Raw genomic sequence first — 24013 nt, forward strand, 5'->3', positions numbered from 1 at the left:
ACGATAAAAAAATCAGAATAATAACGTCACTTCCAAAAGCCACAGTGCACCGATATGGTATCTCAAGGTGTAGCGTTACGCAAAAGTTATTAACCACAGGTGACGAAAGTAGCTGCATCATGCAGTAAGTCTATATTACTAACCATAGATGACGAAAGCATGTTGTCTATATTACTAACCACAGGCGACAAATTGCTGCATGGCGTCTAGCTATATAGCTTCCTCGAGTTGTCGGTACGTAAGAGCTATAAGTCTATTCACTCTCGCTTTGAACTCTGCCCTGGCTGCCCTACACTGTACTTTATATAATAAAGTAGGATGTTCTATAGTACCTCGGAGCTCCTCGGAGCATAAAACACACTTTCATAACGTCAATCCAAGCATACGCACAGGATGATGACATGCGATTTGTAAAGTAATACAAAAAAAGTTATTTACAATGCATAATATTACTAACCACATGTCATCTATATCACTAACCACCACAGGTGACAATAGCCGGGGGGCTGCATGTCGTCTTTATAGCTTCCTCGAGTTGTCGGTACGTAAGAGCTAGGATTCGATCAAATACGTACGTACGCGCTATGAGACATCTCCGCGATTGGAATTTGTAACATATTTTTGCTCTGATTGGGAAATCGATCTACGCGTAAGTACGGCGTTTTCTTCTTGGCCTACACTGTTCTGCATACGGGCAACCGATCGCAAGCAGTCGCGACGTACAAGGCGAACGAATCTCCTTCTATCTTGGCCATCCTTCACCCCTATAGGCTCAAGAGCCGCGGCACCATTACAAGCACAAAATCATTCCTTCTGCAGCTCAGGGCTCGAACCCGGAACGTCGAAAATGGAAGAAACGATCTCATTCGAAGCGGAAGGCTACTCATCCTTTGCACGAGAGCAATGCGACTCCTTTCGACTGTCAAACTACCTATGCGACGTCATCATCGTCGGCAAAGAAGGCGAACGACATCCAGCGCACCGAATAATGCTCGCCGCCGCGAGCCCCTACTTTCGTGCGATGTTCGACGGAAACTTTCTAGAGAGTCAAAAGCCCGAAATCACCATTAGCAACATCGACGACGCCGTTCTGAAGCATCTAATCGAGTACGCTTACAGGGGAAAAATTGAATGTCGTGCGACTCTCCACGACGTCCAATGCCTTTACGAAGGGGCTCACTATCTACAGTTCGATCGTCTTCTGCAGATGTGCAGCGACTGGATCAAACATCACGTCGATTCGTCGAATTGTCTAAGTTACGCCACATTTGCTCATCAATACGACGACTCGACATTACGTCGACTTTGCGATCGAATTTCCGCTGTGAACATAATGAAATTAGTCGACACCGACGACTTCCGTCTTCTCTCCGTCGACCACGTGACCCGGCTTTTGAGTCACGACGAACTCGGCGTGCGAGACGAAAACGACGTCGTTGGAATTCTTCACCAGTGGATCAAACACGACGAAACGTCTCGTCGACATCACGCGGAAAATCTCGCAACAAAAGTCATTCGTCTACCGCTAATCGATTATTCAAACGAGACGTCGTCCCTCGACATTCTTTCGAATCTCGACTCGTCGTCGTCGTCGTCGTCGTCGTCGTCATGCCAACGTCGAGTGGGATGCGAAGGCGTTCTTCTCGTCGCCATCGGAAGCCGGATATACAACGAAGACACGAATAAATACGACTTCGATAGCAGAGCTCAAACGTACGACGCTTACAGCGACACGTGGACGTCGTTTCCGTCCCTAGAAGTGCAACGATGCGAACCGCGAATCGCGACGTCGTTCGGCGTGACGTACGCTCTCGGCGGTCGCGCCATCGACTTCGAAGTCGCAGCCGAGTACAAGTCGTCTCGTCTCGCCGTCGTCGAACGATACGATCCCGAACGACGGCGTTGGATCGACGACGTGGCGTCCATGTCGACGCCGCGGAGTCGAGACGAAATAGTTTGTTGCGCTGATCGCATCTACGGCATGAGTCTCGCTCGCGACGAAGCGACGTGCGAAGTGTTCGATTCGACGACGGGAACGTGGACGCCCGTCGCGTCTCCCGGCGGCGGCGAACGTCGTTTTAGAAGCGGCTATTTTTTGTCTTCGCTTGCCGGTAAGATTTTCGCGATTGGGCGCGAGAGGTCCAGTGGGACATTCGGGCATATGCCATATGATCCGTCGGAGAATCGTTGGCTCGATTTTCGTCCCAACATTTACATCAAGTCAATTGGCTCGTCTTCGATCCACTACGGCTCGATCGATGACCGCCTCTACATTTTTACCACTAGAAGTGTGGAGGATGTTTTCGACGGTCGCAGTGAGAGTTTCATTGGCGACAACCCGTTTCATGCGTGTTCGCTGCAGCGCGGTAATGGCCTTGCTGGAGATCCTGATCGCAAAAGACTGTTTTTTCTGGGTAGGGAATCGAAGGCGCACGAGCCGGAGTTGGCTCTGTATGACGGACGAGCGAAAAAGTGGGACGTGAGAGCTTGGCCTTCTTCAATTTTTCACGACACCTTTGAGTGCGCTGTTGTAGACAGGAGCCTGGTACTGAACGTTGGCGTTTAATTAATGTAGACATGGAGCATGCGAATAATTGTGTTATTGTTTTTCAAGGGAAACGTGATTATCCTCCTACTGCATACGGGCAACCGATCGCACGACGCACGAGGCGAACGAATCTTCTTCTATCTTGGCCATCCTTCGCTCCTCAAGAGCCGCGGCACCATTAAAAGCACAAAATCATTCTTTCTGCAAGGTATCGTTTAAGTTGAAGTTATGGAAGAGTTTTTTGGTAAAATAATATTTCAGTGCTAGAGTTGTTTCGATTTATGCCCTATTGGCTCATTGATCTTTTTAGGTGTCACGTGCTACGAAGCCCGTCTTAGGCGTCTTTGTTTTGCGAATTTATTCCACATGCCGATTATTCGACGAACGACAAACAAAGCGAAGCTCAAACACACGAAAACAACACCAAGAACACGCGACACATATAATAATAACATCCAGAGAAAGCGTCTCTCCGAGCTCTGCGTGGGCGTGGCTCCTTTTTGCCTTTTTGTCGCAGCATGCCCAATCAGCCACAAGTGCCTACGGGAGCTCCGCGACAAACGTTGCTATTGCAGCACGAATCGCAAGAATAGTCCGGCCAGCAGAAGCACGTAGCCCCTTTGGACCAGCATCCTTCGCTGATGCTCGTGCACCGATTTTCATTGTCGCCCACGTCCGTGCAGGCGAGACCTTCGCAGCAGCTTTCCGCGCTGGGCTCTGTCGCATTTTTCGGAGGCGGAACGCATTGGTCGCCTTCGCTGCGACACTCGTACTGGTACGAGGTGATGCGAACGGCGGTGAAGTTGTACGAAGCGAAGAGCGACAGAAAGACGCTCTGCTATCTTTGTCATGGTGGGATCGGGCGCGCGACTGGCTGTTTGCACGCTAAGCGCTAGGAGTATATAGCGGCGCACGTACTCGCGACGAGAGAAGCATGCACATTATGCGGCTAATTCGCTTGGCGCCAATTGGTCGGCTCCATTGCCTTACATTAATTGAATTCTGATAAGTGACAGATTGAATTCGTGTAACGTTCCTTTTTGTACGTGTTCTTGGACACGAAGAGACCCTTGCGAGGACTACTACCAAGTTTGAATGAAACGGCGACTCAATCGGAGGACGCACTTTTCTCAATTGTGGATCTCCGAAGCCCGAATGCCATCAAAGTAGAGCATCATGCATGATTTAGAAGGAAGACGTACGTAAGTGATATAGGAATGTCGTTTCCCATGGAGATGGCCGGGCCTACTTGCTTGCTTTCACACGTAGGATCAAGTGAAACCCATCACTTCGTCGTTCTAATTTTGAATACGTTTGCGGTTGGCTTGGCGCCGCTATGTACTGACGTCGGCAAGCATGAGAACAATTAGGCATCTATGAATTAGGTCAGCAACCCGTCTCCCCAGAGTCTCTAGAGAGCCTACAAGGGCAGGAACCTTCACGCACAAATTCGTCACGAAGATTCAAAGCGACGTTTGGGTTGGGGTTTCATAGAAGTGATGCCCTAATCTGGTCACGGTATGATCAATTACTTATACACGCTGCTAATGACGTCATCGTATTAAATATCCACCCACAGCGGAGTTTGTCATGATTCTTAATTAATTTTGAAATCTGGCTAACCATGGCTGTGGTTGATCGACCAAAAATAGAGGGTACTGAACCGGTTTCGTCTGACATAATTATAAACCGGAGAGATTATACGGGTGACTAGACTCGCTCGAACCCGGAACGAAAATGGAAGAAACGATCTCATTCGAAGCGGAAAGCTACTCATCCTTTGCACGAGAGCAATACGACTCCTTTCGACTGTCAAATTACCTATGCGATGTCCTCATCGTCGGCAAAGAAGGCAAACGACATCCAGCGCACCGAATAATGCTCGCCTCCGCGAGCCCCTACTTCCGTGCGATGTTCGAAGGAAAGTTTCTGAAAGCCCGAAATCACCATCAGCAACATCGAAGACGCCGTTCTGAAGGATCTAATCGAGTACGCTTACAAGGGAAAAATCGAATGTCCTGCGTCTCTCCACGACGTCCAATGCCTTTACGAAGGGGCTCACTATCTACAGTTCGATCGTCTTCTGCAGATGTGCAGCGACTGGATCAAACTTCACGTCAATTCGTCGAATTGTCTAAGTTACGCCATATTTGCTCATCAATACGACGACTCGACATTGCGTCGACTTTGCGATCGAATTTCCGCTGTGAACATAATGAAATTAGTCGACACCGACGACTTCCGTCTTCTCTCCGTCGACCACGTGACCCGGCTTTTGAGTCACGACGAACTCGGCGTGCGAGTCGAAAACGACGTCCTTGGCATTCTTCACCAGTGGATCAAACACGACGAAACGTCACGTCGACATCACGTCGAAAATCTCGCAACAAAAGCCATTCGTCTACCGCTAATCGATTATTCAAACGAGACGTCGTCCCTCGACATTCTTTCGAATCTCGACTACAAAGACTCGTCGTCGTCATGCCAACGTCGAGTGGGATGCGAAGGCGTTCTTCTCGTCGCCGTCGAAAGCCGGAAATATAACAAAGACACGAATAAATACGACTTCGATAGCGGAGCTCAAACGTACGACGCCTACAGCGACACGTGGACGTCGTTTCCGTCCCTAGAAGTGCAACGATGCGAACCGCGAATCGCGACGTCGTTCGGCGTGACGTACGCTCTCGGCGGTCGCGCCATCGACTTTGAAGTCGCAGACGAATACAAGTCGACTCGTCTCGCCGTCGTCGAACGATACGATCCCGAACGACGGCGTTGGATCGACGACGTGGCGTCCATGTCGACGCCGCGGAGTCGACACGAAATAGTTTGTTACGCTAATCGCATCTACGGCATGAGTCTCGCTCGCGACGAAGCGACGTGCGAAGTGTTCGATTCGACGACGGGAACGTGGACGCCCGTCGCGTTTCCCGGCGGCGAACGTCGTCTTAGAAACGGCTTTTTTGTGTCTTCGCTTGCCGGTAAGATTTTCGCGATTGGGCGCGAGAGGTCCAGTGGGAAATTCGGGCACATGACGTATGATCCGTCGGAGAATCGTTGGCTCGATTTTCGTCCCAATGATTACATCAAGTCAATTTGCCCGCCTTGGGTCTGCTACGCCTCGATCGGTAACCGCCTCTACATTTTTCCCACTGCTGGAAGTCTGGGCTCTCTGGAGGTTTTCTTCGACGGTCGCCATGAGCATTTCTCCCTTGACAACAACCTGTGTTCGCTGCAGCGCTGTTCGGGACTTGCTGGAGATCCTGATCGCAAAAGACTGTTTCTTCTGGGTAGGAAATCGAAGGTCCACGAGCCGGAGTTGGCTCTGTATGACGGACGAGCGAAAAAGTGGGACGTGAGAGCTTGGCCTTCTTCAAATTTTCCCGACATGTTTGAGTGCGCTGTTGTAGACAGGAGCCTGGTATTGAACGTTGGCGTTTAATGTAGACATGGGGCATGCGAATTATTGCGTTATTGTTACCATAGTACGTGCGGGCAACCGATCGCAAGGCAGAACGAATCTCCTTCCATCGTTTGCCCCTCAAGAGCCCAATATCGTTCTTTTTTCTTCAAGGTACTAAGCCACTTTTTCACGCGTGGTTGTTTTCGATTTATGCCTATTGGCTCATTATTGATCTTTTTAGGTGTCACGTGCTTCGAAGCCCGTCTTTGTTTTCGGCCACGTTCGCATCGAAAGCGTCTCCAAATCGAAGGTACGGCGCACTTTTCTGAGTTTAGATGCACCGTGTAACCTTATCGATCCGCTTTAGCTGTCGCGAAGTTCCGTGAAGCGCTGTTTCGGGCATTTTTTCGTCGAAACGTCAACAACGGAGTCTCGCATCGCGTCGAAAACAGCAGCTCCTGGTCAAATCTGTAAGTCCTGCTGCGATTCGCGATCAAAAACGAGCCGAAAAGAGTCGCACAGCTCTCCGCCCCGCCCCGAAACGTCTATCGCCGTTTTCGCCTTATTTCGCTAGTTAGAAGATATCTGAGAGCGCGAAGTGCCTCCGAAAATGCTAAAATATCATTCGAGACCACTAGAAAGTCGATTCGCGATGGGATCAGTTTAGAGAAAACGTGAACTATAGCACACGGTTTTTTAGCCATTTGGCTCACCTCTCCGTTTTCTAATCTTTTGCTATAAAACTACGGGAATGGGTAGTCGGTTTGATCTCGCCGCATCAAATCGATTTAAAACGCTAAATTTTGTCTAATTTTTTACATCGCGTTACCGGAAGTAAACCGTAAGCAAGGGTACTCGTTCCAAAAAATAAATAATAATACCATCTTTTCTTTTCTTTTTTGAGGTTTTCTCAAGAAGTTGACGAAGAGGTTGACTGCACTGCGGTCCCAACGTCCTCGGCATGACGGAGACATTGTAACTTCCTCAATAGTTGCATTGTCTTATAAACTGCCTGTATGCCTCCTTCTTGGTATGAGGCTTTAACGTCTAAAAGGCCAGCCGTCTCCTGGGCACGAGCCAAAACTGCCCAAATGGCGTATATCTTCGAATGGAGGCTGCTATTTGTATTGGCAGTCTCTGCAGGAGAGTGACGCCTACAGAAAATGTGCCTGCTTTTTTAGCAGGCACACATTACTGTGGGGACTGCAGTCTCAGTCCCGTGCCTTGCCTGCTCTTTCTATAGAGCGGGTGAGGCACACCTGGGGAGGGGAGGGGAGCAAGAGACAATAGAACGAAGAGATATTTTTATTAATTTATATTTTCAATAAAAATTTTGACATGGCTTCCGCGGGTCTCACGTGCACGACACTACACCGCGGCCCTTCTAAGCGTGCTAGTGCGCGTGCTTTTGTCTCCATATCCTGGAGATCAAAAGCCTCTAACCTAAGTAGATACCATGCAAAATGCGTGCAAGCAATTATATATTGTTCATTGTTCCTTCAATTGACGTCACATCCTCCAGCGGCGGTTGAAAAAAAAATTAGGTGATGTCTTTTAGTAAAAGACCGTGAGCTATATACAGTATAGTTCAATTTTTGAAAAAAAACCGTGAACTATAATAATCAAATTTATTACCTTGAGCACTTCACTTCTCTCTCCAATTGAGTGAATTTTCGTTGAAGGACACGAATCCCCAAAGACAAATCGACAAATTGCACGGATCAAAATCAATGGTTGTCCAGCTCTATCACAATCAATTAGTGGTCATTAATAATTTACAATTACTTCATTATGTAAATTCAACGCGAGTGATTGCCAATTTCCTCTCATACTATCTCCAAAAAGAATGGCCCGATTTCGGTCAATGAAGGATTCTGCATGCTGAACATTTTGACTAGTATGAGTTGAACATTCGAACGTCTAAACTTGTGGGGCAGAACCCTGACGTCACGTGTATCAAGATTATAATTCTGGCTGAAAGTGCAATACTCCTACTCACCCATGCCCCACTTTTACTTTACGCAGACGTTCCTCTGCTGCTACGCTGATCCGAAGAGCGAGAAGAGCGACGAAGTGACTCTCAGCCCAACGACCTCCTTTGTCCACTTTGACTTGGCAATTGCTTTTGTTCTCTAGGTTAATTTCACACGAGAATCCTGGATTAAATATTTTATAGTAGGTAAAGGACAGCAATGAAACGCTTACTGCGAGAACTCATTCGAAAGCTTTATTTCCATCCACAACACAGAAAATTGACCTTCAAGAGAAACCGAGAGAAAGTCTACTGATTCGTGAAAAAGAGACTCTATACAGTACTAGGATTTCTTACTTGTTAATTAGAAATTCTTTTGAGCCGAAAATTTTCGAAGTGTTGCGTCGGACTGAAATCGACTCGTCTAAAATGCAAAAGTTACTCCATTTCGTAATAATAAATTCCAACACACGTTTCCATACCAATTTCGCTCTCGTTTCGAAAAGACTGCCTTTTCCTCCGAACCGAGACGTTCGAGCGCTTCTAGACTTCGAAACTGAATTCGCCTTACAGAAAAAATAGCGTTTTAGGCCTTACTTAGCTCGGAAAGTTCGTTTGAGGCGCTAGGTAAGCTGTTCGACGTTCTCCTTCGTTTTTCCGAGCGAATGACGAATTGCGTTCCTACTCCTCTTCGTATTTATCGCCGCTTTTCGCTCGAATTCGGTCGCGAATGGCCTCCGAAACGAACTTCGTTTTCGTCGATCGTTCGATATCACGTGAATCGTACGCCCGTATCTTCGTGCGACGAAATGAGGGGCGAAAAACAATGAGAAGACGTACCTAACAGCGTTTTCGTTTCGTCGCGGCCACGTTTTCTCCGCCATCTTGCTCGATGCAGGTGCGATATATGTCGCCTCTAACCGAAATCGTTATGCAATATTTCATCAGACCGGAATCGAAACCGGTTTGCCGTTTGACACCTTCTTTCTAAAGAGCCAATGAGCACGAAGAGCGGAAACCAGCAAGCCAATCAGAGCGATGGGCGGGGTCTTAGTATATAAGGAACACGCGCCCCCAATTTCCTTCAGTCGCGGCAGAGGGTGGATGGGATGCGGAGCAATCTGCGTCTCGTCCTTGACGGATCGACCCGGGAGATTTGGCAAAAGGCAAGTCTGGATAGTTGACTCAGCGTGGCCCACGGTATAATGCCGTGCCGGAGCCTGTAGGCAGGGCGATGGGGGGCTTCGGCCTCGGTCTACGCACTGGGATTCGCGATTACTGCGGTCTTATTGTCGCTAATGGGCACGACTCACGCTAGGCTCGAGTGAGTACGGCCCAGAGGGGGTGTTCAACCATGGCCTGGTTGCCGGCACTTTTCTCACCCGACAGTGCGATTAGACCAAAGATAATCCGACCCAGGAGACTTCGATTCCGGCATGCACTGTCTTTACTGTCGACTCCTACAAACGGTGGTCGACCGCTCTCCACTTCCAGTAGCCCCGGTTCTTCTCAGGAACATATACCGAAGGGTTTTTTGGTACCACCGCGCCGGGGGACTACGGTATTAGGGGCCGTCTCTCATCCAGGCGGGTACCGGTGGGGTGGCTGATGACGTCGTGGCTCGCCCGACACTTTTTGGAACGGGTGGCCATTGCTTTTGCGGTGGCTGCCTTGGGCTACGAAGCGTCCGAACCTCCGCGCGGTGTAGCCTGGATAGCGCGAATACGGACGCAGCAAAAAGGTACGTACAACGATTTTTTGACAGATACTAATTTTTTTTCTTTTTTTTTCTAGGTGGAAGCGTGAAGGAGAGAGCTCGAGAAATCGAAGACGGAACGACAGAGACAAATCTTCTTGTTTTTTAGGTGAAACTACGACGAGAAGGATCAAGAAAACGAAGGTGGAATGCAGAGACGAATCTTCTTCTTTTTTCGGCGGAAACGTGAACGAAAGAGCTCAAGAAATCGACGACGGAACGACGGGATGTTTTTTAGGTGGAAATATGGACGAGAAGGCTCAAGAAAACGAAGACGAAACAATCAAATCGAAGAAGGAACGATTGGAAGGAGTTTGCGAGCGATCGAGCGCATGCAGCGCTTTTTCTTTTTTGTATCAAATAAAACTGTTGTAAGACTCCATGGTAATGGCTCGTCAGCGCTGTATCGCGAAGCAAACGCGATGGGTGTTCGATTTTATCGTTCCGCGTCGGTGTCTCCAAACCCGGATTAACAGCGACGAAGTGCCTCTTTTCTCCAAAAGAAAGCCGGAAGAGAGCGAAGAAAGACAAGAGAGCCCTCCATTCGCTTTCGCGAGCTCTCGTTTAAGCGTAGAGAGGTCTAATGCGTTCGGCTTCACTTTACCTTGCAACTGCAGTCGTCCGAGACTCCCAATCGACGAAGAGAATTGCGCAGAAGGCTAGGAACGAGCCACGCCGTCGAGACAAAGCGGACGTTGCACGCCGTGCTTCTGAAAGAGATACTAGCATGCGCAATTGACGCTTTCCATAAAAGGGTTGATGTGGGGGAGCCCCTGTCTAATTACTATGTGAGTATTCGGAAACTAATAACCTTGAAGCGCTTCCCACACGCTCGCATATTCGGAGCAAAAAACAATAAATATTTTAGACTCAACATCACACAAAGGAATCGAGACCATCTGTCTCGAAAGAGACGGGCTCTGGTCGAACCCAGATTATTCTCTTGGCGGGAAGGAACTTGCGATTCTAAGAGAAAAAAAGACTCTGCAAATTGTATCAATTTTAATTTTATAAACCACCAATTATACAACGTTCTGGACTGCAACTACTTTGTAGAACGTCACGTCCAAAAAAATTAAATCGTAAATGCCTCAACCTAAAGACACCTCTCCCTCCTCGATACCCCCCTAGCAATGAGGCCTAGCAAATCTACCACACCAATATTTGAACGCCCATAAAAATACACTTACAACGAAATTACTGAATTATCATCATTAAACTTGGGTGCGCGCGCGCGACCGCCCGGATTTCAAACCGACGTCTCCCGCAACATAAACTGATCCGGCTGACTGAATCGTACGACGGTCGCGCGCGTCGCCGGCGGCGTGGGCGTGGCATCGCTATGCTGATGATGCTGATGCTGATGCTGATGCATGTCGACGAGCGTCACGCCGTACACGTGATTGAACGTGCCCGTACTCGAATTGTCGCTCACAGCCGCCGTCGTCGCCGCCGCCAGGTGACCACGCCCCGTGTAGGACCCGGATGACGACGAGACATTCGCTTCCGGATCGCTCGGCGACGAATTGACGCTATTCGTTCCGATGAACGTCGCGTTGGTAACGCAACTCGGTCGTCGAGCCGAGTAGCGTCGAAACGCCAACGCCTTTTGAAAATTCGACGAATCGATAGGCGACGTCGGGGGCGGCGGTCGCGACGAGCGTTGCGATTTTAATACGTTGCCATGGTGACGACCGTTCCGTTGCGCCATGGGAATGACGGCATCGCGATTGGTTGGCGGAGCGCCGACGACGCGAGGACCGGAACTGAGCGACGGTCGTCGTAGCGACGAAATGGTGCCACCGCCCGCGCGACTGATGTGAAGCATTTGTATTCGCGTGCGAAGCTTCTTCACCCAGTGTTTCAAATCGCGACGAAAGTGCGGCGTCGATATGGCGTAGAAAAACGGATCGACGACGGCGTTGAACGGAAAGAAAATCACGACGAGAATTTTCGCGACGAATAGGGATATCTTTCCCGATTCGGACTCGAACGACGCGGCAAAAATCGAATCGGGACCGTAGAGCGTGAGAAGCCCGATGACGGAGACGGGCACCCAGCAGATGCAATTGAACGTGACGAGAAGGGCCATCCGAAAGGCGAGACGCTTCTCGCCGGGATTCATGACGCTCTGCGTGCGCGTATAGCGTCTATAGATGCAGAAGTACGCGACGCCGATGAGTATGAGCGCGAGCATGGGAAAGACGAGCAGAAACGTCACGTAGGCGAGACTCGCCGCGTTGTCGACGGCAAACGGTAAGCACACGCCGACGCGCGTATACGAACTCACGCCGACGAGCGGAAGAATGGCGACGATGAGCGAGAACAGGACGCCGATGAGCATGCATATCGCCGCCTTGCGTATCGTCATTTTCCATCGACCGCTCGACGATAGACGAATGACGATCAGCCGTTCGGCTGTGATGATAGTCAGCGTGAAAACGGAGAGCGTCGAGCCGAATATCGCGAAAAAGCCGGCCGCCTCGCAGCCGGTGCTCACGCGCCACGTGAGCGCGTGCAACGAATACTCGCCGACCGTCGCCGCGTCGACGATCGCGAGTATCGCCAAGTAGAGACCGAGAAGAAAGTCGGCGATGGCGAGAAAACAGACGAAGAAGCGCGACGTTCGCGTGAGATTTTTCGGCTGCGACATGATGATGACGACGACGACGACGGCGTTGGCGGAGAGCGTTACGAGAACGTAGAGCCAGACGAGTCCGCGTAGCCACCAGTCGGGGAGAAGATCCTTGCACGGGGTCATCGGATTGGGCGCTGGCGTGCAATTCACGTAGCGCTGATAGTCCGAGTCGCCGCCGACGCCTGAGTGCCAGTAGGAGGGAAACGAGCCGCCAATTCTGAACCACCTGCTGGTGTAGGAGATGTTGGAATTGTTCGCGAGCGAGTCGAAGAGATCGGGACCGTTCGACGGCATTTCGCCCGACGCGAAAGCGTAGTCGGAGTCGTCGGTGTAATGTCGGATGAAGGCGCCGTCGCCGCTCGGCGAGGGCGTTGGGACTTCGTTGTAGCGCGCCCATTGGCAGCAGTGGTAGGCGTAGTGAAGTTCGAGGTTGTGGATGCGCGGAAAGGCGTCGTTCGGTGGGAAGACTTTGAGAACGCTGTTGTCCGTCAGTTTGATGCGTTCGAGGGTCTGGAGACCGTCTGTGGGAAGTTCCGGAAACTCCGTGCTTCTTAGGTCACTAGAACGAAAAAAATCATTTATTAGAAACCTAATAGTATATTATAATTCGTAATGTATGAGTGATTTATAATCCTCAGACAAAATTTTATTATTGACACGCGTAGTCACGTGAACTGTGAAAACTAATAGTATTTATACTAAATTGTTAATGTATGAGTGATTTATAGTTTTACAGTCAATCCTCAGACAAAATTTAATTATTGAAACGCGTAGTCACGATTTAATTTATTTATCAAAACCAATAAATCCTATTCATTATTATTGACTTACAGATAGTCGAGCGCGTGAAAGGAGGAAAAGGCTCCACTAGAAATCGACGCTATTGGATTGTGTTTTAGAAACCTAAACAAACGAGAAAAAGAGAGATTGAGCCGAGAGACCAAAGACATTGCGCAATCGTCGTCTTACAATCGTTGCAGACCCGAAAGACCGCGAAACGTATCGTTGGTGATCCTATCGATCTTATTAAATTCCAACACCCTTGAAAAAAAGAAGTGAAGTAGGGGAGTGAGATCCTTTCTCTCTTTCAAAGAACTCACAGGTCGTAGAGTTCAGGCAAGTCATTGATTTTCCCTTCTATTCCCGCCGAAGTCAGACGATTGTAACCTAAGTGACTACAAAAAAAAAATTCGAAACTATATGCCCCGCCCCCTCCCTTCTCTCTCTCACATTTGCTCCAAATTCCGACAGCCGGAAAGATCGGGAATACGACTCAACTTCCAATTGGACATGTCACTACATATAATCAATAAAAATTAAATTTGTACATACATACATAACGATTAAATTATAGCGCACATCTCCCTAAGTGCCGGCGCCTGAGCGCACAAGTCGTCCTGAACAACCTCGATGCCCATGATAGGGAGATTTCTATGAGAAAAAAAAATAATGAATACATTATTGATCTTTTTTTCCCTCAACCCTTACAGCATTTCCAGATTCTTTTGACCGCGAAGTGGAGGCAATTTACGCACGTAGGGAACGTTAGTCATTTGACTGAGAAATATATACCAGTTACTTCATTATTGATTTATTGATTTATATACAATTCTTCGAGATTGGCCAGTCCGATGAAGAAATCGTCGGGCCAATAAGTCAGATTGCCCAAGTGCTTCATGTATCTTAGAGAAACTCGAATAATTTCCGTGTGCGTGTTTTCTAATTAGATTGGTTCTTACAAATATTTCAAACTGTTTAAATATAGGAAGGCGCCTTTCTCTATCGTCTCCAAACCGTCCATTTCGCTCAAAGACCTAAATAAAATAAATAAATAAATAAATAAATAAGAAAATATTTCTAATCTTACAGATATTGCAGCGTGCGTAAATTGGACGTGAAAACGTCCCGACGCAAAATCTTCAAATTCGAATTCCACCCCAAGTGGATGTCGATGAACGATTCCTGATATTGAAAAGCTCCCGGATCGATTCGTTCAATGCAATTGACAGAGAGACGTCTGCACCAGAAAATAAATAAATAAATAAATAAATAAAAAGGGAAACAAGAATTTCTACAGTGTCCAAAGAAAAGGAAAGGCGGCGAACGTCCGATTGGTTATTATTCTCAATTGATTCATACTGAGATCACTGAAGGGAGAATAATATTTATCTATTTATCTAGTCACGGTTTCTCACAGTTCTCTGATGACGGTAAGACGTGGAAACGACTTGATGAGAAACGACTCATCGTCTAATCGATTACGAGTCAGTAACCTAAAGAGAAATATAATAAATCAATAAACGAATACGCTAACTTACAGGTTCTCCAAATTCGACAAATCCCAAAACGCCTTGTCGAAAATGGTATGCAACTGATTCTCGGACAAATCCCTAAGGAAACGTAAAATAAATAATTAAATGACGCTAATCGGTCCTCACAGCAATCGAAGCGAGCGGAGCCCCCGAAACGATTCGGGCCACACTTTCTGCAAATTATTTCCAGACAGAATTCTGAAAAAAACAAAAATTATAATTAAATTAATAATGCAAATTCGACTCACAGAGTTTGCAATTTCGATAGATTGCTAAACGAACCCTCGGATAACACACGAAGTCCATTGAAAGATAAATTCCTGAAAAGAAAATAAATTCTAAATCTAAACTATTTGCAAAAATATACATACAATGATACTAATTGTGATAGAGATTTTTGAAACGTTCCAGGACGAACTGCTTTGATGCTGCTGTTCGTCAAATCCCTGCCATAGAAACAAATAAATAAATAAATAAATAAAATAAATCGTTTTTTTGGCTTAGCTCTTACAAAACTCTCAGCTCGGCTGTTCGTTTGAATAGGTCGATCGGGAGGTCGGTGATATTGTTCTTGTTTAGAAGTCTGCAATGAGAAACTTTTTGTTTTTGAGTGAGGCCCCCTTTGAGGAACTTACAGTCTCCTGACGCTCGTCAGCGAATCGAAGGCCTTCGAACCGATGCGTTTGACATGACTATCGCTAAGATCACTGCGGGAAGCGAACGAGCGGAAATTCGATTTGGGTCGACGGAACGCGAGGAATTCCGGGTGGTTTCCCCGAAAGGGGCCCCCCCCCCCCCGCCACCGTTCGACAACAAGCGCCGAAAAGGCTCGCGAGGAAGAGGAAACTTACAGATGCATGATGATGTTGTGAGAAAGGTTCGCATTTCGAAAGAAATTGTCGTCGATTTCTTCGATTTGATTTCCTCGCAGAATTCTATCGAACGAGAATCGACGAATAGAAAAAAAAGCGCAAGATAAGAAGAAGAAGAAGAACGCGAACTGGGGGGTCCCCTTTTCGCGTGGGGGCGATCGTTCGCCTTTCGCGTCGCGATGACTCGAAAACGAACCCCGGCCGGAATTCTGACTGAAGCGACAAATACCCGGCTCGGTGGCGAGTCACCGAAAGCCGAACAAAAGAACGTGCCACACACACATGCGAGCACACACACACGTTACGCATGCAAGCTCGTCCGCGGGGAGCCCACCCCTCGTACTGTACGCAAGGGAAGACTAACAGAACGGTCGTCGTATCGGAAATGTTCGTCGGGAGTCGATCGAGGCCGGCATTGGAGCAGTCCGTGACATAGGTATGACCCTCTGTTAGTTTGCATCCACACGCCGCCGGACAGGAGCGAGGAACCACAAAGAACGGCTCCGCGACGTCGACGAGACAGGCCATCGTAGCAGCGAGAACGAACCATGCCGCTACCGCTTGTCGTCGTTGTGGCGTCGTGCGATAGAGCGCGGCGGCCATGCGTCTCGCTGTCGATCTCTTCTCGCGTAATGGGGACGGGAGACGGACGTTTGCGGTAATGATTCGATTAGCAGCGATCGACCAATCAGGAGACAGGATAGCGTTGGACAGGCGCTCCGTTTGTCGTCACATCCTGTCACGTGTGCAAAGCGAGCCAATCGCTTTCGGTAGGGAGCACCCGGATAAACCTGCAATAATGAACTCTCGGCGCCTTCCTAATGAATTCGTTTGACTGGAATTTCTTCCAGCAGAAACCAGCATGGCATCGATACAATGAGACGACAACAATAAGATTATTCATCGATTAGCGGCTCACACTCAACCGCAGCATCATCTTTTTTTTTTCTTATATATTCATAACTTCTTCGATATCTAACATTAGGTCGTCGTGATCGCCTTCGGCCGAATTATCACCCTCCTCGGCGACACCCGAAAGATCTTTCATAGCCGACTCCAAATCGTCCAAAACGTCCCTAGGAACATTTTCCGGGATCCTTTTCGAGGATCCTCTTCCGGCTTTCTTACCTCTCCTCGTTCGGCGTCGCCGCCACGTGTTCGCGACGAGCGACAGCATGCGCTGAAACGCCCTCAGATGATTGCCTCGCCACGATCTCCATACTGTCAGAGTACGGTTGGCTCGACTCCAAATGCGCCCCGCCCACGGAACTTTCGCCTCGCGACGAGACGGAAGTCGTCGAAGTCGGGCTCGATGTCTTCTTGAGAATTCGCGGTCGCTTGATCGCTTCGCGTTCGCGGGGTTTTTAAGAATAATATTTTCTCGCGAGGGCGATCGTGATTTGTTTTCGTTTGTACCTCGTTTTGCGGCGGATGTCGTCGACGCGACAAGATCCGGTCGCTTTCGGCTAATCGGCTCGTTTCCTGACGATAGGAGCGGATAAAAGGACAAAAGACAATGGGAAGCCAGCGAAGGGCGCGTCATGCATATGTATACATAGGGAGATAATATTGCCTTTATGTAATTAACTATGGAAAGGGGGGGCCCCCCTTATCATCGATCGCCACGCCCACTCTTACCCTTCTCTTCTGTTCGCCTTTCTTCGTTCGATTTCTTTACGACAACTACTACCGAATCCGGGTTTTAGAATAGCGTAATCGCGAAGTCCCGTATTATTACCTTCGGATGGTTCCGTCGACTTTCTTCGCTTGCGTTTCTCTTCCATGATCTCGTCGAAGCTCTTTATGACGATTCCGTCGTCTCGCGACGGCCTCGATCGCTAGAAACATAAATAAGATTTATTTATTTAGTTCATACACACGTGACTACTGTACACTGTACCTTGATGTGAACAGCCTTAGGCTTCTCTTTCTCGACTACAGACTCAGTCGGCGGCACTCCTATTATATAAGCGCGCACGTGCAAAAATCAATAAATAATATTTATTATATCTGACCTTTATCGTTCTTCTCCACACTTTTCACTACTTCGTCATTCCATACGATTTTCTCTATTTTCGATTCGGATTTCTCCTTCTTCTTCTTCTTCTTCTTCTTCTTCTCCTCCTCGACTTTTTTCGCCTTTTCCTTTTCTCGTCTCGCCTCCCAGCGTTTCTTCAGCGTCGCCAAGCGTTTCGTTCTCGCCGTCTTTTCCGCACGAACGACGTCCGGGGTTCGCTCGATTTCGACGGACAAAATCGATTTTCGTTCGACGCTTTTTTCGACCGCTTTTTTGCAAGCGAATCTCTCGGCGCGAGCCTTCAATCGATCGCCTGGAAAAAATAAGAATCAGAATTCACGTCCAAATAGAATATTTTCTATTGCTTGCTTTGAGACGTTGAGTCTAATGGAGAAAAATAAATGGTATGGGTTACCTAGAAGGTTGCTTGGTAAATAAATAAATAAATACCTTGGGATTTGTTTGAAACTGGTTCTGGAACTTTCTCGCGAGTCCCTATCATTGATTCTATAGTCAAAGAAAGAATGAGCTCGTATAAAGAACCTTTGCTTAGAGTCTTCTCATCTAGATATATAATAAATAGTGTAAATAATGAAGGATCTAATAAGGAGGACGCTAACCTGAACTCTTAGGTAGACTTGGACTCGATTCGCCCGTTGCTACATGAAACGAAAACGCCTCTAAAAGAAACAAAATAACAAAAATAATTAATTAAGAAAAGGTCGTCGTACTCAAACTCGAAGAAGATTCCTTAAACGGATTAACGTGATTCTGCTGAGAAAGTGGAGACGAACTTTCAGCAGAATTCGATTTTAGCGTGATCGATGACGATGATGGTGCTGGTGCTGATTCAGCACCTAAAAAAATTAAAACATCTTCTAGCATAAAGAATCTATAAGGAAACCATGTGGCCTAAACGTAAGAGACCCTTACTAAGAAGCGTTTATATAAAATAAATAAATGCATGTATCAGACATGGAAATTAAAAACATCACGTGGCTCTCATTACACAATTTCCAATAAACATAAGTGCTACTATAGAGATAAAGTATACCTGTTTGAAAAACACTATTGGAAGATGAAGCAGATTCTGATTCTTTTGCTATGATGTTCCCCGGCGATTGAGTGCTAGGTTTAACTAGAAACAGATTGACGTCATGACTGAAATCGTATCGACCGACTCGTCGAAACCGGGCATGATTGCTTTCGTGAAATTCTCCGTAAATTTTCGCGCTTTCAAATGCAAAAATGGACAATGCGGTTTCAAGCATCCGCTCGGAGTCGTCTCAAAGTAGCAAGGCAATTGATCCCTCGCTTTCTAAAAAAACGAAAACAAATAAATAAATAATATTATCATTATCGATGTGGGGAAATGCTCACGTCGATTTTCATGTGCCTATATTGGCAATTCGAATCGACGCACTTTCCCCGCGTCCACAAAGCGCAAACCGTCTCGTTTCCCAGCGCATTTGCGCAATGACGATACGGGCAAACGTCACCCTAAAATCAATAACGTTAATTATAATTATTATTATTTATTCATTTATTTATCGTTTCGTTCTAATTACCTTCAAACAAGTCGAATAGTAGTAAAAATAGCAATCGTCTTTTGACGTCATATGAAATTTTCGATTTTCCCACGCCCCCGCACAACACACAATGAAAAAGACTTTGTCCTGTCGAACAATTCAATTTTGGCGATGGGAGAAGAGCGCTTTGATCCCCTCTGTCCGGGAATTCAAGCGGCCAGCCAATCAAATCGAGTCCGATTTTTTTCTCTTCGCCGACGACGAATTTTCGACTTTTCGTGGCTTTTTCGTCGGGCGACGATCGTGCGGACGTAAACTGGCGGCGTTTTCGTCTGCTTTATAGCGATCGTGTGTGCGTTTTTTCGGTCTACTCTATTTTTTTCGGGATCCCTTCGCGTTTAGTGCGCGCTAAAGCCCAATTGTTACTGTACGCTATCGTCTACATCACCTGAATAGAAACGTTTTGCCTCGAACGGCTAAATTCGACGAGTTTTTGAGCTGGGATACAGCGCGTTAGAAATGACGTAAGTATATATCCACGTGCGCACGTGATCTCCAACAAGGAAGTTTTCTCCACGGAGAAGAAGAAGAAGAAGAATGACACGATGACGAATTGATGCAGCAAAATAATTCCTTTTAGTTCCATTCTTTTCAGCGAGCATTCAAATTTCCTTATCAAACTTCTCAAGGGGGGGTGGAGTTATCACGTGCGTTTTTTGCGTATCCTACTTTGCACGTGACGCCTCGTGTGAGCATGGCCCACGCACTCCACCCCGCACGTTACTCCTACGGTCGCTGATTGGCTCCCCGATCGCCCTTCTCACGATCCGCCGTCGCAAATCTATGCACCGATCGTAATTAGATCCAAACGTGCGAATCAATAGCGATCGACGAACGCCGCCAAACAGAAGCGCAACGCAGCAGCGGAGACGCGAGAAGAACACGCCCCGCGCACCGGCGACACAAGAAGTCCCCCCCATTCTCCTCCCTCCGTAGGTGTGCGCTCGCCTCTCCTCCTCTCCTACATTGACCCGCCCTCGTTCTCCCTCCTATGGAACCCAGAATTAGCATTGATGAACGCCGCAGCAGCCGGACAGCCGAATCCCCTTCTCCGTCACCCGGCCGCCGCCACGGCGGCGTCCTATCTACCGCATTCCGCGTTTCCCTCCGCGTGGAACCCCTCCGCGAGCACCGGCGCTCCGGAGCCCAATCAGGCCGCCTACATGTTTGGAATGTTTCCGCCCGGCGGCGGCGGCGGCGGCGGCGGCGTCGTGACGACGACGCAACCGCAGCACCAATCGCTCCAGCCGACGAAAAGCGAGAGCGTCGCCCATCACATGCACATGGAGGACTACGTGCATCAACAAATGGCAGCGGCGAGACACATGCACACGCCCACTTCCGTCGTGAGTTCGATCGCGGGCGGGTTACCGCCCCCCGTTGGCGCGCAAATGACGCGAACTCCGAGCGGCGAAGGTAAGAGTCTCGAACGTGGACGCGTACCGGTAAACGAAGGACACGCACGCACACGTCGCCACGCACTCTGATTCACACTATATAACGTATTAGTAGGTCTAACCTTTAGTACTTTACTTTTTGTTGTATGCATAAGACTTGGTCTCGCTTCGCGCGTGAAACTTACCTCGAATATGATCCTTCTCACTTATGGGCGTGGCTTCACTTTCTTTTTCTATTTATGCACGTGACTCTTACTTACCTTTTAATTCAATTATTGAAAAAACCGCGTATCTTTTTCTATATAGGAGTATTAATCCAAGATCCTCTCATGTCTGACGCCAAAGGCAAACAGCAGCCACGCCCACCCATGCACAGCATGAGCAGCGAAGATTCCGGCTACATGGGCAGCACGGGACGCATTCCCCACGTCACCATGGCAACCACCAGCGGACCAACAGGTAAATAAAACCCCTATATGAACTCCAAGAAAACGAATGAAAACTCCCCCGCCGCCGTTGCCATAGGAGCGGCTCCCCGTATAACAATGCCGCCTCTCGCTCACCTAACCGGTTTAGCCGGTTTCATGTACGGCGGCGGCGATCCGACGGCGGCAACGCACCCGTTTCTCCCGCCCTCGTCGGTCGACGTGTCCCTCGCCGACTACCAGCAAGCGCTCTACGTTCGTCCGCCCCACTCGACGATGGCCTTCAAAAAAGACGTCCCGGGTCCCGGGGGCCCCCTGCCGCCCATGGGCGCCATGTTTCCCCACGGAATGATGGCGGCGCCGATGAGTCGCGACATGATAACGGCCGTCGCCGCGAATCCGTCCGCCACCGTTTCCGCCGTCGCGGCGTCGAATAACGTTCCGACGTCCGGGAAAGCGGGCGGGGGCGGCGGCGGCGGACGGGGTTCGTCGACGACGAAGAAGAACGACGAGGCGAATAAGCCGTTCGTTTGCGAGTATCAGGGCTGCGACAAGCGCTACTACAAGCTCTCGCACTTGCAGATGCACGTGCGGAAGCACACGGGCGAGAAGCCCTATCCGTGCGATCATCCCGGGTGCGGCAAGCGATTTTCGAGATCCGATCAACTTCGACGTCACAGTCGAAAACACACAGGTATAAGGGGGAGGGAGAGGGGCTCCACTTGGGTTAGGCCTATACATGTATATATACACTCTGACATATAGTGTACTCGTACATATGATATGAAACGCCCAAAGAAACAAAAGTCTTATTTAGTAATATGGTCATATTGTATAGACACTCCTTTAGTATATATAGAGACTGATTTAGTTTATATACAGAAAGAAAGGACATTTTGTTTAAATATCATACGTACATTGTTGTATAGGAGAAGGAGATGGTGGTTTAATTAATTGAATAGCCATAAGTATGTATACAGACTATTAGCTAACGTGGTCCTCCTACCACTACAGTACCTCCAGGACTAATTTATTATCCATACGTGAACGTGTATGCGCGTACCTAACTATTCTAACTCCTTCCCAGGTATCAAACCGTTTTCATGTGAGGTGTGCAAGCGCAAGTTCTCCCGAAGCGATCACCTCAAAACGCACATGCGCACGCACACGGGCGAGAAACCGTACGCGTGCACGTGGCCGGGCTGCGTCAAGCGTTTCACGCGCTCCGACGAGCTCGTTCGACACAAGGCGATGCACGAGCGCAACATGCGCAAGAGTCAAGGAACGGCGGCCGCGGCGGCGGCGGCGGTCGCCGCCGGCGTTCTACCCGCCGTCGCCCCGGCAACGACGCAGATGGGCATGGTGGGAGGAACGCCTACAAGCTTTCAACCGCAGTAGCGCGCGCGCGCGTTACTAAGAGACAAAACTCTTATTTTTTCATATCCTAGTTTTCGTATCCGTTCGGCGAATAACAGACGAAGAAATTGTCTTTCATTTTTTTCATATGGTGTTTGGGGTGTCAGTGAGTGCGGGGGCGGGGCAGGGAAATTATTCTTTAAAATATCTCATGATTTGGCATCGAATCAAATGCAACACGTGACATATACGAAAGGGGGGGCAAGCAACGCTACAAAATAAGCTTTCGGGGAAGGGGGAGGGGTTACCGGGGTAAATCTATAACTATGTATTGATTCCTTTTTTTCTGTCTAATCCTCACGAACTCTTTCCGTCGGCCGGCGAGAACTCCGTGCCGTCGCCGATAAGCGGCGACGGGACCCAGGGCGCGATCCACGTCAAATACCAACGCGTTCCCAATACCTGCATCAAGTTCTTTCGATACGATCCCGAATCGTATTTGAAATTGTTCTCGTTGTACTCGCGTCCCGTCTGACCGCGTAGGATTTGATTCAGCTGCCAGGCGAGAAGTCCGGACGTCATGAGACCGGCGACGATGCATAGGGAATAGATGAATAACGATGCTGACGTCACGTGACTATCGACGTCTAAGAAGAGAGTGAAGATGGGGAAGAACATGCAGGCGATCGTTCCCATGGTGATGCGATCGGCGAGTCCGACGATGAATTCCGTGTTTTGAATGATGCAATAGAGGCAGCCAATGACAAGATAGACGACGAATAATAGAAAATAACGATGATTATAGAAACCCACGCAGCTGCCCGAGAAGTAGCAATGATGATCGCGACGCAGGACGCACGTGCTGCACACGTGACAGTGCGTCGAACGAGGCGGGGCGTTCACTTGGCAAAATGGGCAGTAGATCCATCCGGGATTTTCCTTCGGTATGACGCTCGGAAGGAAAACGCGACGATGCGACGAATCGGAGCTGACGAGCTTGTAGAAGTTCGTCACGGTTTGGAGAAAGATGAAGGCGACGATTCCCATGTGCACCTTGCTCTCCGTTTCGGTTTGATGGACGACGGGAAACACGTGGAAGATTTCGAAGTAGAGGACGCCCGGCAGGGCGACCGTTAGAAAGGAGATAGCGATTCGCTCCGCTAGCGACTTGGGAATCTTTCGCCAGAGCTTCTTCATCGGAACGTCGCGGAGAAAGAAGAGAAGAAAACGAAAACGCGTGAAGTGACGCCCCCGGATACAAACAAACGCCCGGACGACGTGTTAATAGTATTTGCAAGTCTATTTGATTTTCTAACGGGCCCGAGTTTTAACCTAACTCCATAAATCACGGCACGTGAACGCGTCATCAACTAGGGATGGAGCAGCTAAACCTAACGTCTCTACTACTCTCTCTAACTCAGTCATTTCCGCGGAAATTTGCGCACGGCATCGCTGTTTACGCGCGGTCTGGGAAGATCGCCGAACATCTTCGTGCTGCTCGCGTGAACGCTCAGAGCAAGTTTCTTCATCGATTCGCCAATATTTTCAAACTCGCATGTCTTCTCGTCCTCGACGCCGTTCTTTAGCCGCCAGTTGTTCGTCCCCGGCATTGATATGGGAAGAGACGTGCCCAATTCCGGTGCAGGCGTACAAAGGGAATTGGAAGAACGGTCGTCACTTGTATCTAAAAAGAGCCCGGATGAGTTTCCTAGGCAACAGGTTTAGATT

General features: G+C 48.6%; 7 protein-coding genes and 2 long non-coding RNA genes across 16 annotated transcripts in view; 4 read left to right on the plus strand and 5 right to left on the minus strand.

Annotated features, from left to right (window-relative positions):
• Positions 1 to 717: 717 nt before the first annotated feature.
• LOC136191534 (kelch-like protein 20) lies at positions 718 to 2577 on the plus strand. Its single transcript, XM_065979884.1, has 2 exons — positions 718 to 2366; positions 2419 to 2577. Exons 1-2 carry the CDS (start codon positions 848 to 850, stop codon positions 2481 to 2483), a joined length of 1584 nt encoding a protein of 527 aa, XP_065835956.1. The 5' UTR covers positions 718 to 847; the 3' UTR covers positions 2484 to 2577.
• Positions 2578 to 4300: 1723 nt separating this feature from the next.
• On the plus strand, positions 4301 to 6011 carry LOC136191537 (kelch-like protein 17). The gene has a single exon (XM_065979889.1). The coding sequence runs from the start codon at positions 4638 to 4640 to the stop codon at positions 5988 to 5990; it is 1353 nt and encodes a 450-aa protein (XP_065835961.1). The 5' UTR covers positions 4301 to 4637; the 3' UTR covers positions 5991 to 6011.
• Positions 6012 to 7240: 1229 nt separating this feature from the next.
• Positions 7241 to 8810, minus strand: LOC136191539 (uncharacterized). Of its 6 annotated transcripts, XR_010670851.1 has the most exons (8): positions 8764 to 8810; positions 8521 to 8718; positions 8406 to 8466; positions 8281 to 8347; positions 8157 to 8232; positions 7951 to 8107; positions 7587 to 7892; positions 7241 to 7523 (listed from the first exon to the last, which is right to left on the minus strand). It is a non-coding gene; the product is annotated as an uncharacterized lncRNA (long non-coding RNA). The 6 variants fall into 6 exon arrangements; XR_010670854.1 differs by having other exon boundaries at positions 8396 to 8466; positions 8521 to 8780; XR_010670855.1 differs by having other exon boundaries at positions 8157 to 8208; positions 8396 to 8466; positions 8521 to 8778.
• Positions 8811 to 9077: 267 nt separating this feature from the next.
• Positions 9078 to 10061, plus strand: LOC136191540 (uncharacterized). Its single transcript, XR_010670856.1, has 2 exons — positions 9078 to 9664; positions 9718 to 10061. It is a non-coding gene; the product is annotated as an uncharacterized lncRNA (long non-coding RNA).
• A 603-nt stretch (positions 10062 to 10664) lies between these two features.
• LOC136191532 (follicle-stimulating hormone receptor-like) lies at positions 10665 to 16266 on the minus strand. The gene is made up of 20 exons (XM_065979882.1): positions 15866 to 16266; positions 15481 to 15564; positions 15265 to 15336; positions 15141 to 15212; positions 15001 to 15075; positions 14878 to 14949; positions 14756 to 14827; positions 14636 to 14707; positions 14513 to 14590; positions 14393 to 14464; positions 14185 to 14334; positions 14057 to 14131; positions 13925 to 13999; positions 13806 to 13874; positions 13677 to 13748; positions 13548 to 13613; positions 13418 to 13492; positions 13287 to 13358; positions 13149 to 13220; positions 10665 to 12876 (listed from the first exon to the last, which is right to left on the minus strand). The coding sequence occupies exons 1-20, from the start codon at positions 16102 to 16104 to the stop codon at positions 10929 to 10931; spliced, it is 3582 nt and encodes a 1193-aa protein (XP_065835954.1). The 5' UTR covers positions 16105 to 16266; the 3' UTR covers positions 10665 to 10928.
• Positions 16267 to 16392: 126 nt separating this feature from the next.
• On the minus strand, positions 16393 to 19572 carry LOC136191535 (zinc finger CCCH domain-containing protein 11A-like). 2 transcript variants are annotated; one of them, XM_065979885.1, is made up of 17 exons: positions 19496 to 19572; positions 19087 to 19194; positions 18899 to 19018; positions 18710 to 18836; positions 18573 to 18656; positions 18250 to 18375; positions 18139 to 18198; positions 18062 to 18082; positions 17969 to 18013; positions 17888 to 17902; positions 17517 to 17831; positions 17402 to 17460; positions 17240 to 17339; positions 17140 to 17187; positions 16918 to 16983; positions 16630 to 16846; positions 16393 to 16577 (listed from the first exon to the last, which is right to left on the minus strand). In XM_065979885.1, the coding sequence occupies exons 2-17, from the start codon at positions 19135 to 19137 to the stop codon at positions 16451 to 16453; spliced, it is 1581 nt and encodes a 526-aa protein (XP_065835957.1). In that variant the 5' UTR covers positions 19138 to 19194; positions 19496 to 19572; the 3' UTR covers positions 16393 to 16450. The 2 variants fall into 2 exon arrangements, with proteins under 2 accessions (XP_065835957.1, XP_065835958.1); XM_065979886.1 differs by having other exon boundaries at positions 17140 to 17184; positions 19087 to 19563.
• A 296-nt stretch (positions 19573 to 19868) lies between these two features.
• On the plus strand, positions 19869 to 22423 carry LOC136191536 (Krueppel-like factor 14). Of its 2 annotated transcripts, none has more exons than XM_065979888.1 (5): positions 19869 to 20043; positions 20110 to 20523; positions 20811 to 20963; positions 21030 to 21623; positions 22017 to 22423. In XM_065979888.1, exons 2-5 carry the CDS (start codon positions 20121 to 20123, stop codon positions 22325 to 22327), a joined length of 1461 nt encoding a protein of 486 aa, XP_065835960.1. In that variant the 5' UTR covers positions 19869 to 20043; positions 20110 to 20120; the 3' UTR covers positions 22328 to 22423. The 2 variants fall into 2 exon arrangements, with proteins under 2 accessions (XP_065835960.1, XP_065835959.1); XM_065979887.1 differs by having other exon boundaries at positions 19869 to 20039.
• Positions 22008 to 23534, minus strand: LOC136191538 (probable palmitoyltransferase ZDHHC24). The gene has a single exon (XM_065979891.1). It carries the CDS (start codon positions 23480 to 23482, stop codon positions 22643 to 22645), a length of 840 nt encoding a protein of 279 aa, XP_065835963.1. The 5' UTR covers positions 23483 to 23534; the 3' UTR covers positions 22008 to 22642.
• A 172-nt stretch (positions 23535 to 23706) lies between these two features.
• The window catches only part of LOC136191448 (uncharacterized), a 1774-nt gene continuing 1467 nt past the window's right edge, over positions 23707 to 24013 (minus strand). Inside the window, exon 8 of the mRNA XM_065979772.1 lies at positions 23707 to 23969. Coding sequence (XP_065835844.1) covers positions 23707 to 23969 — 263 coding nt within the window. The remainder of the gene's footprint in view (positions 23970 to 24013) is intronic.

The sequence above is a fragment of the Oscarella lobularis genome, chromosome 9, assembly GCF_947507565.1.
Source record: "Oscarella lobularis chromosome 9, ooOscLobu1.1, whole genome shotgun sequence".
NCBI classification, from domain to species: Eukaryota; Metazoa; Porifera; class Homoscleromorpha; order Homosclerophorida; family Oscarellidae; genus Oscarella; species Oscarella lobularis.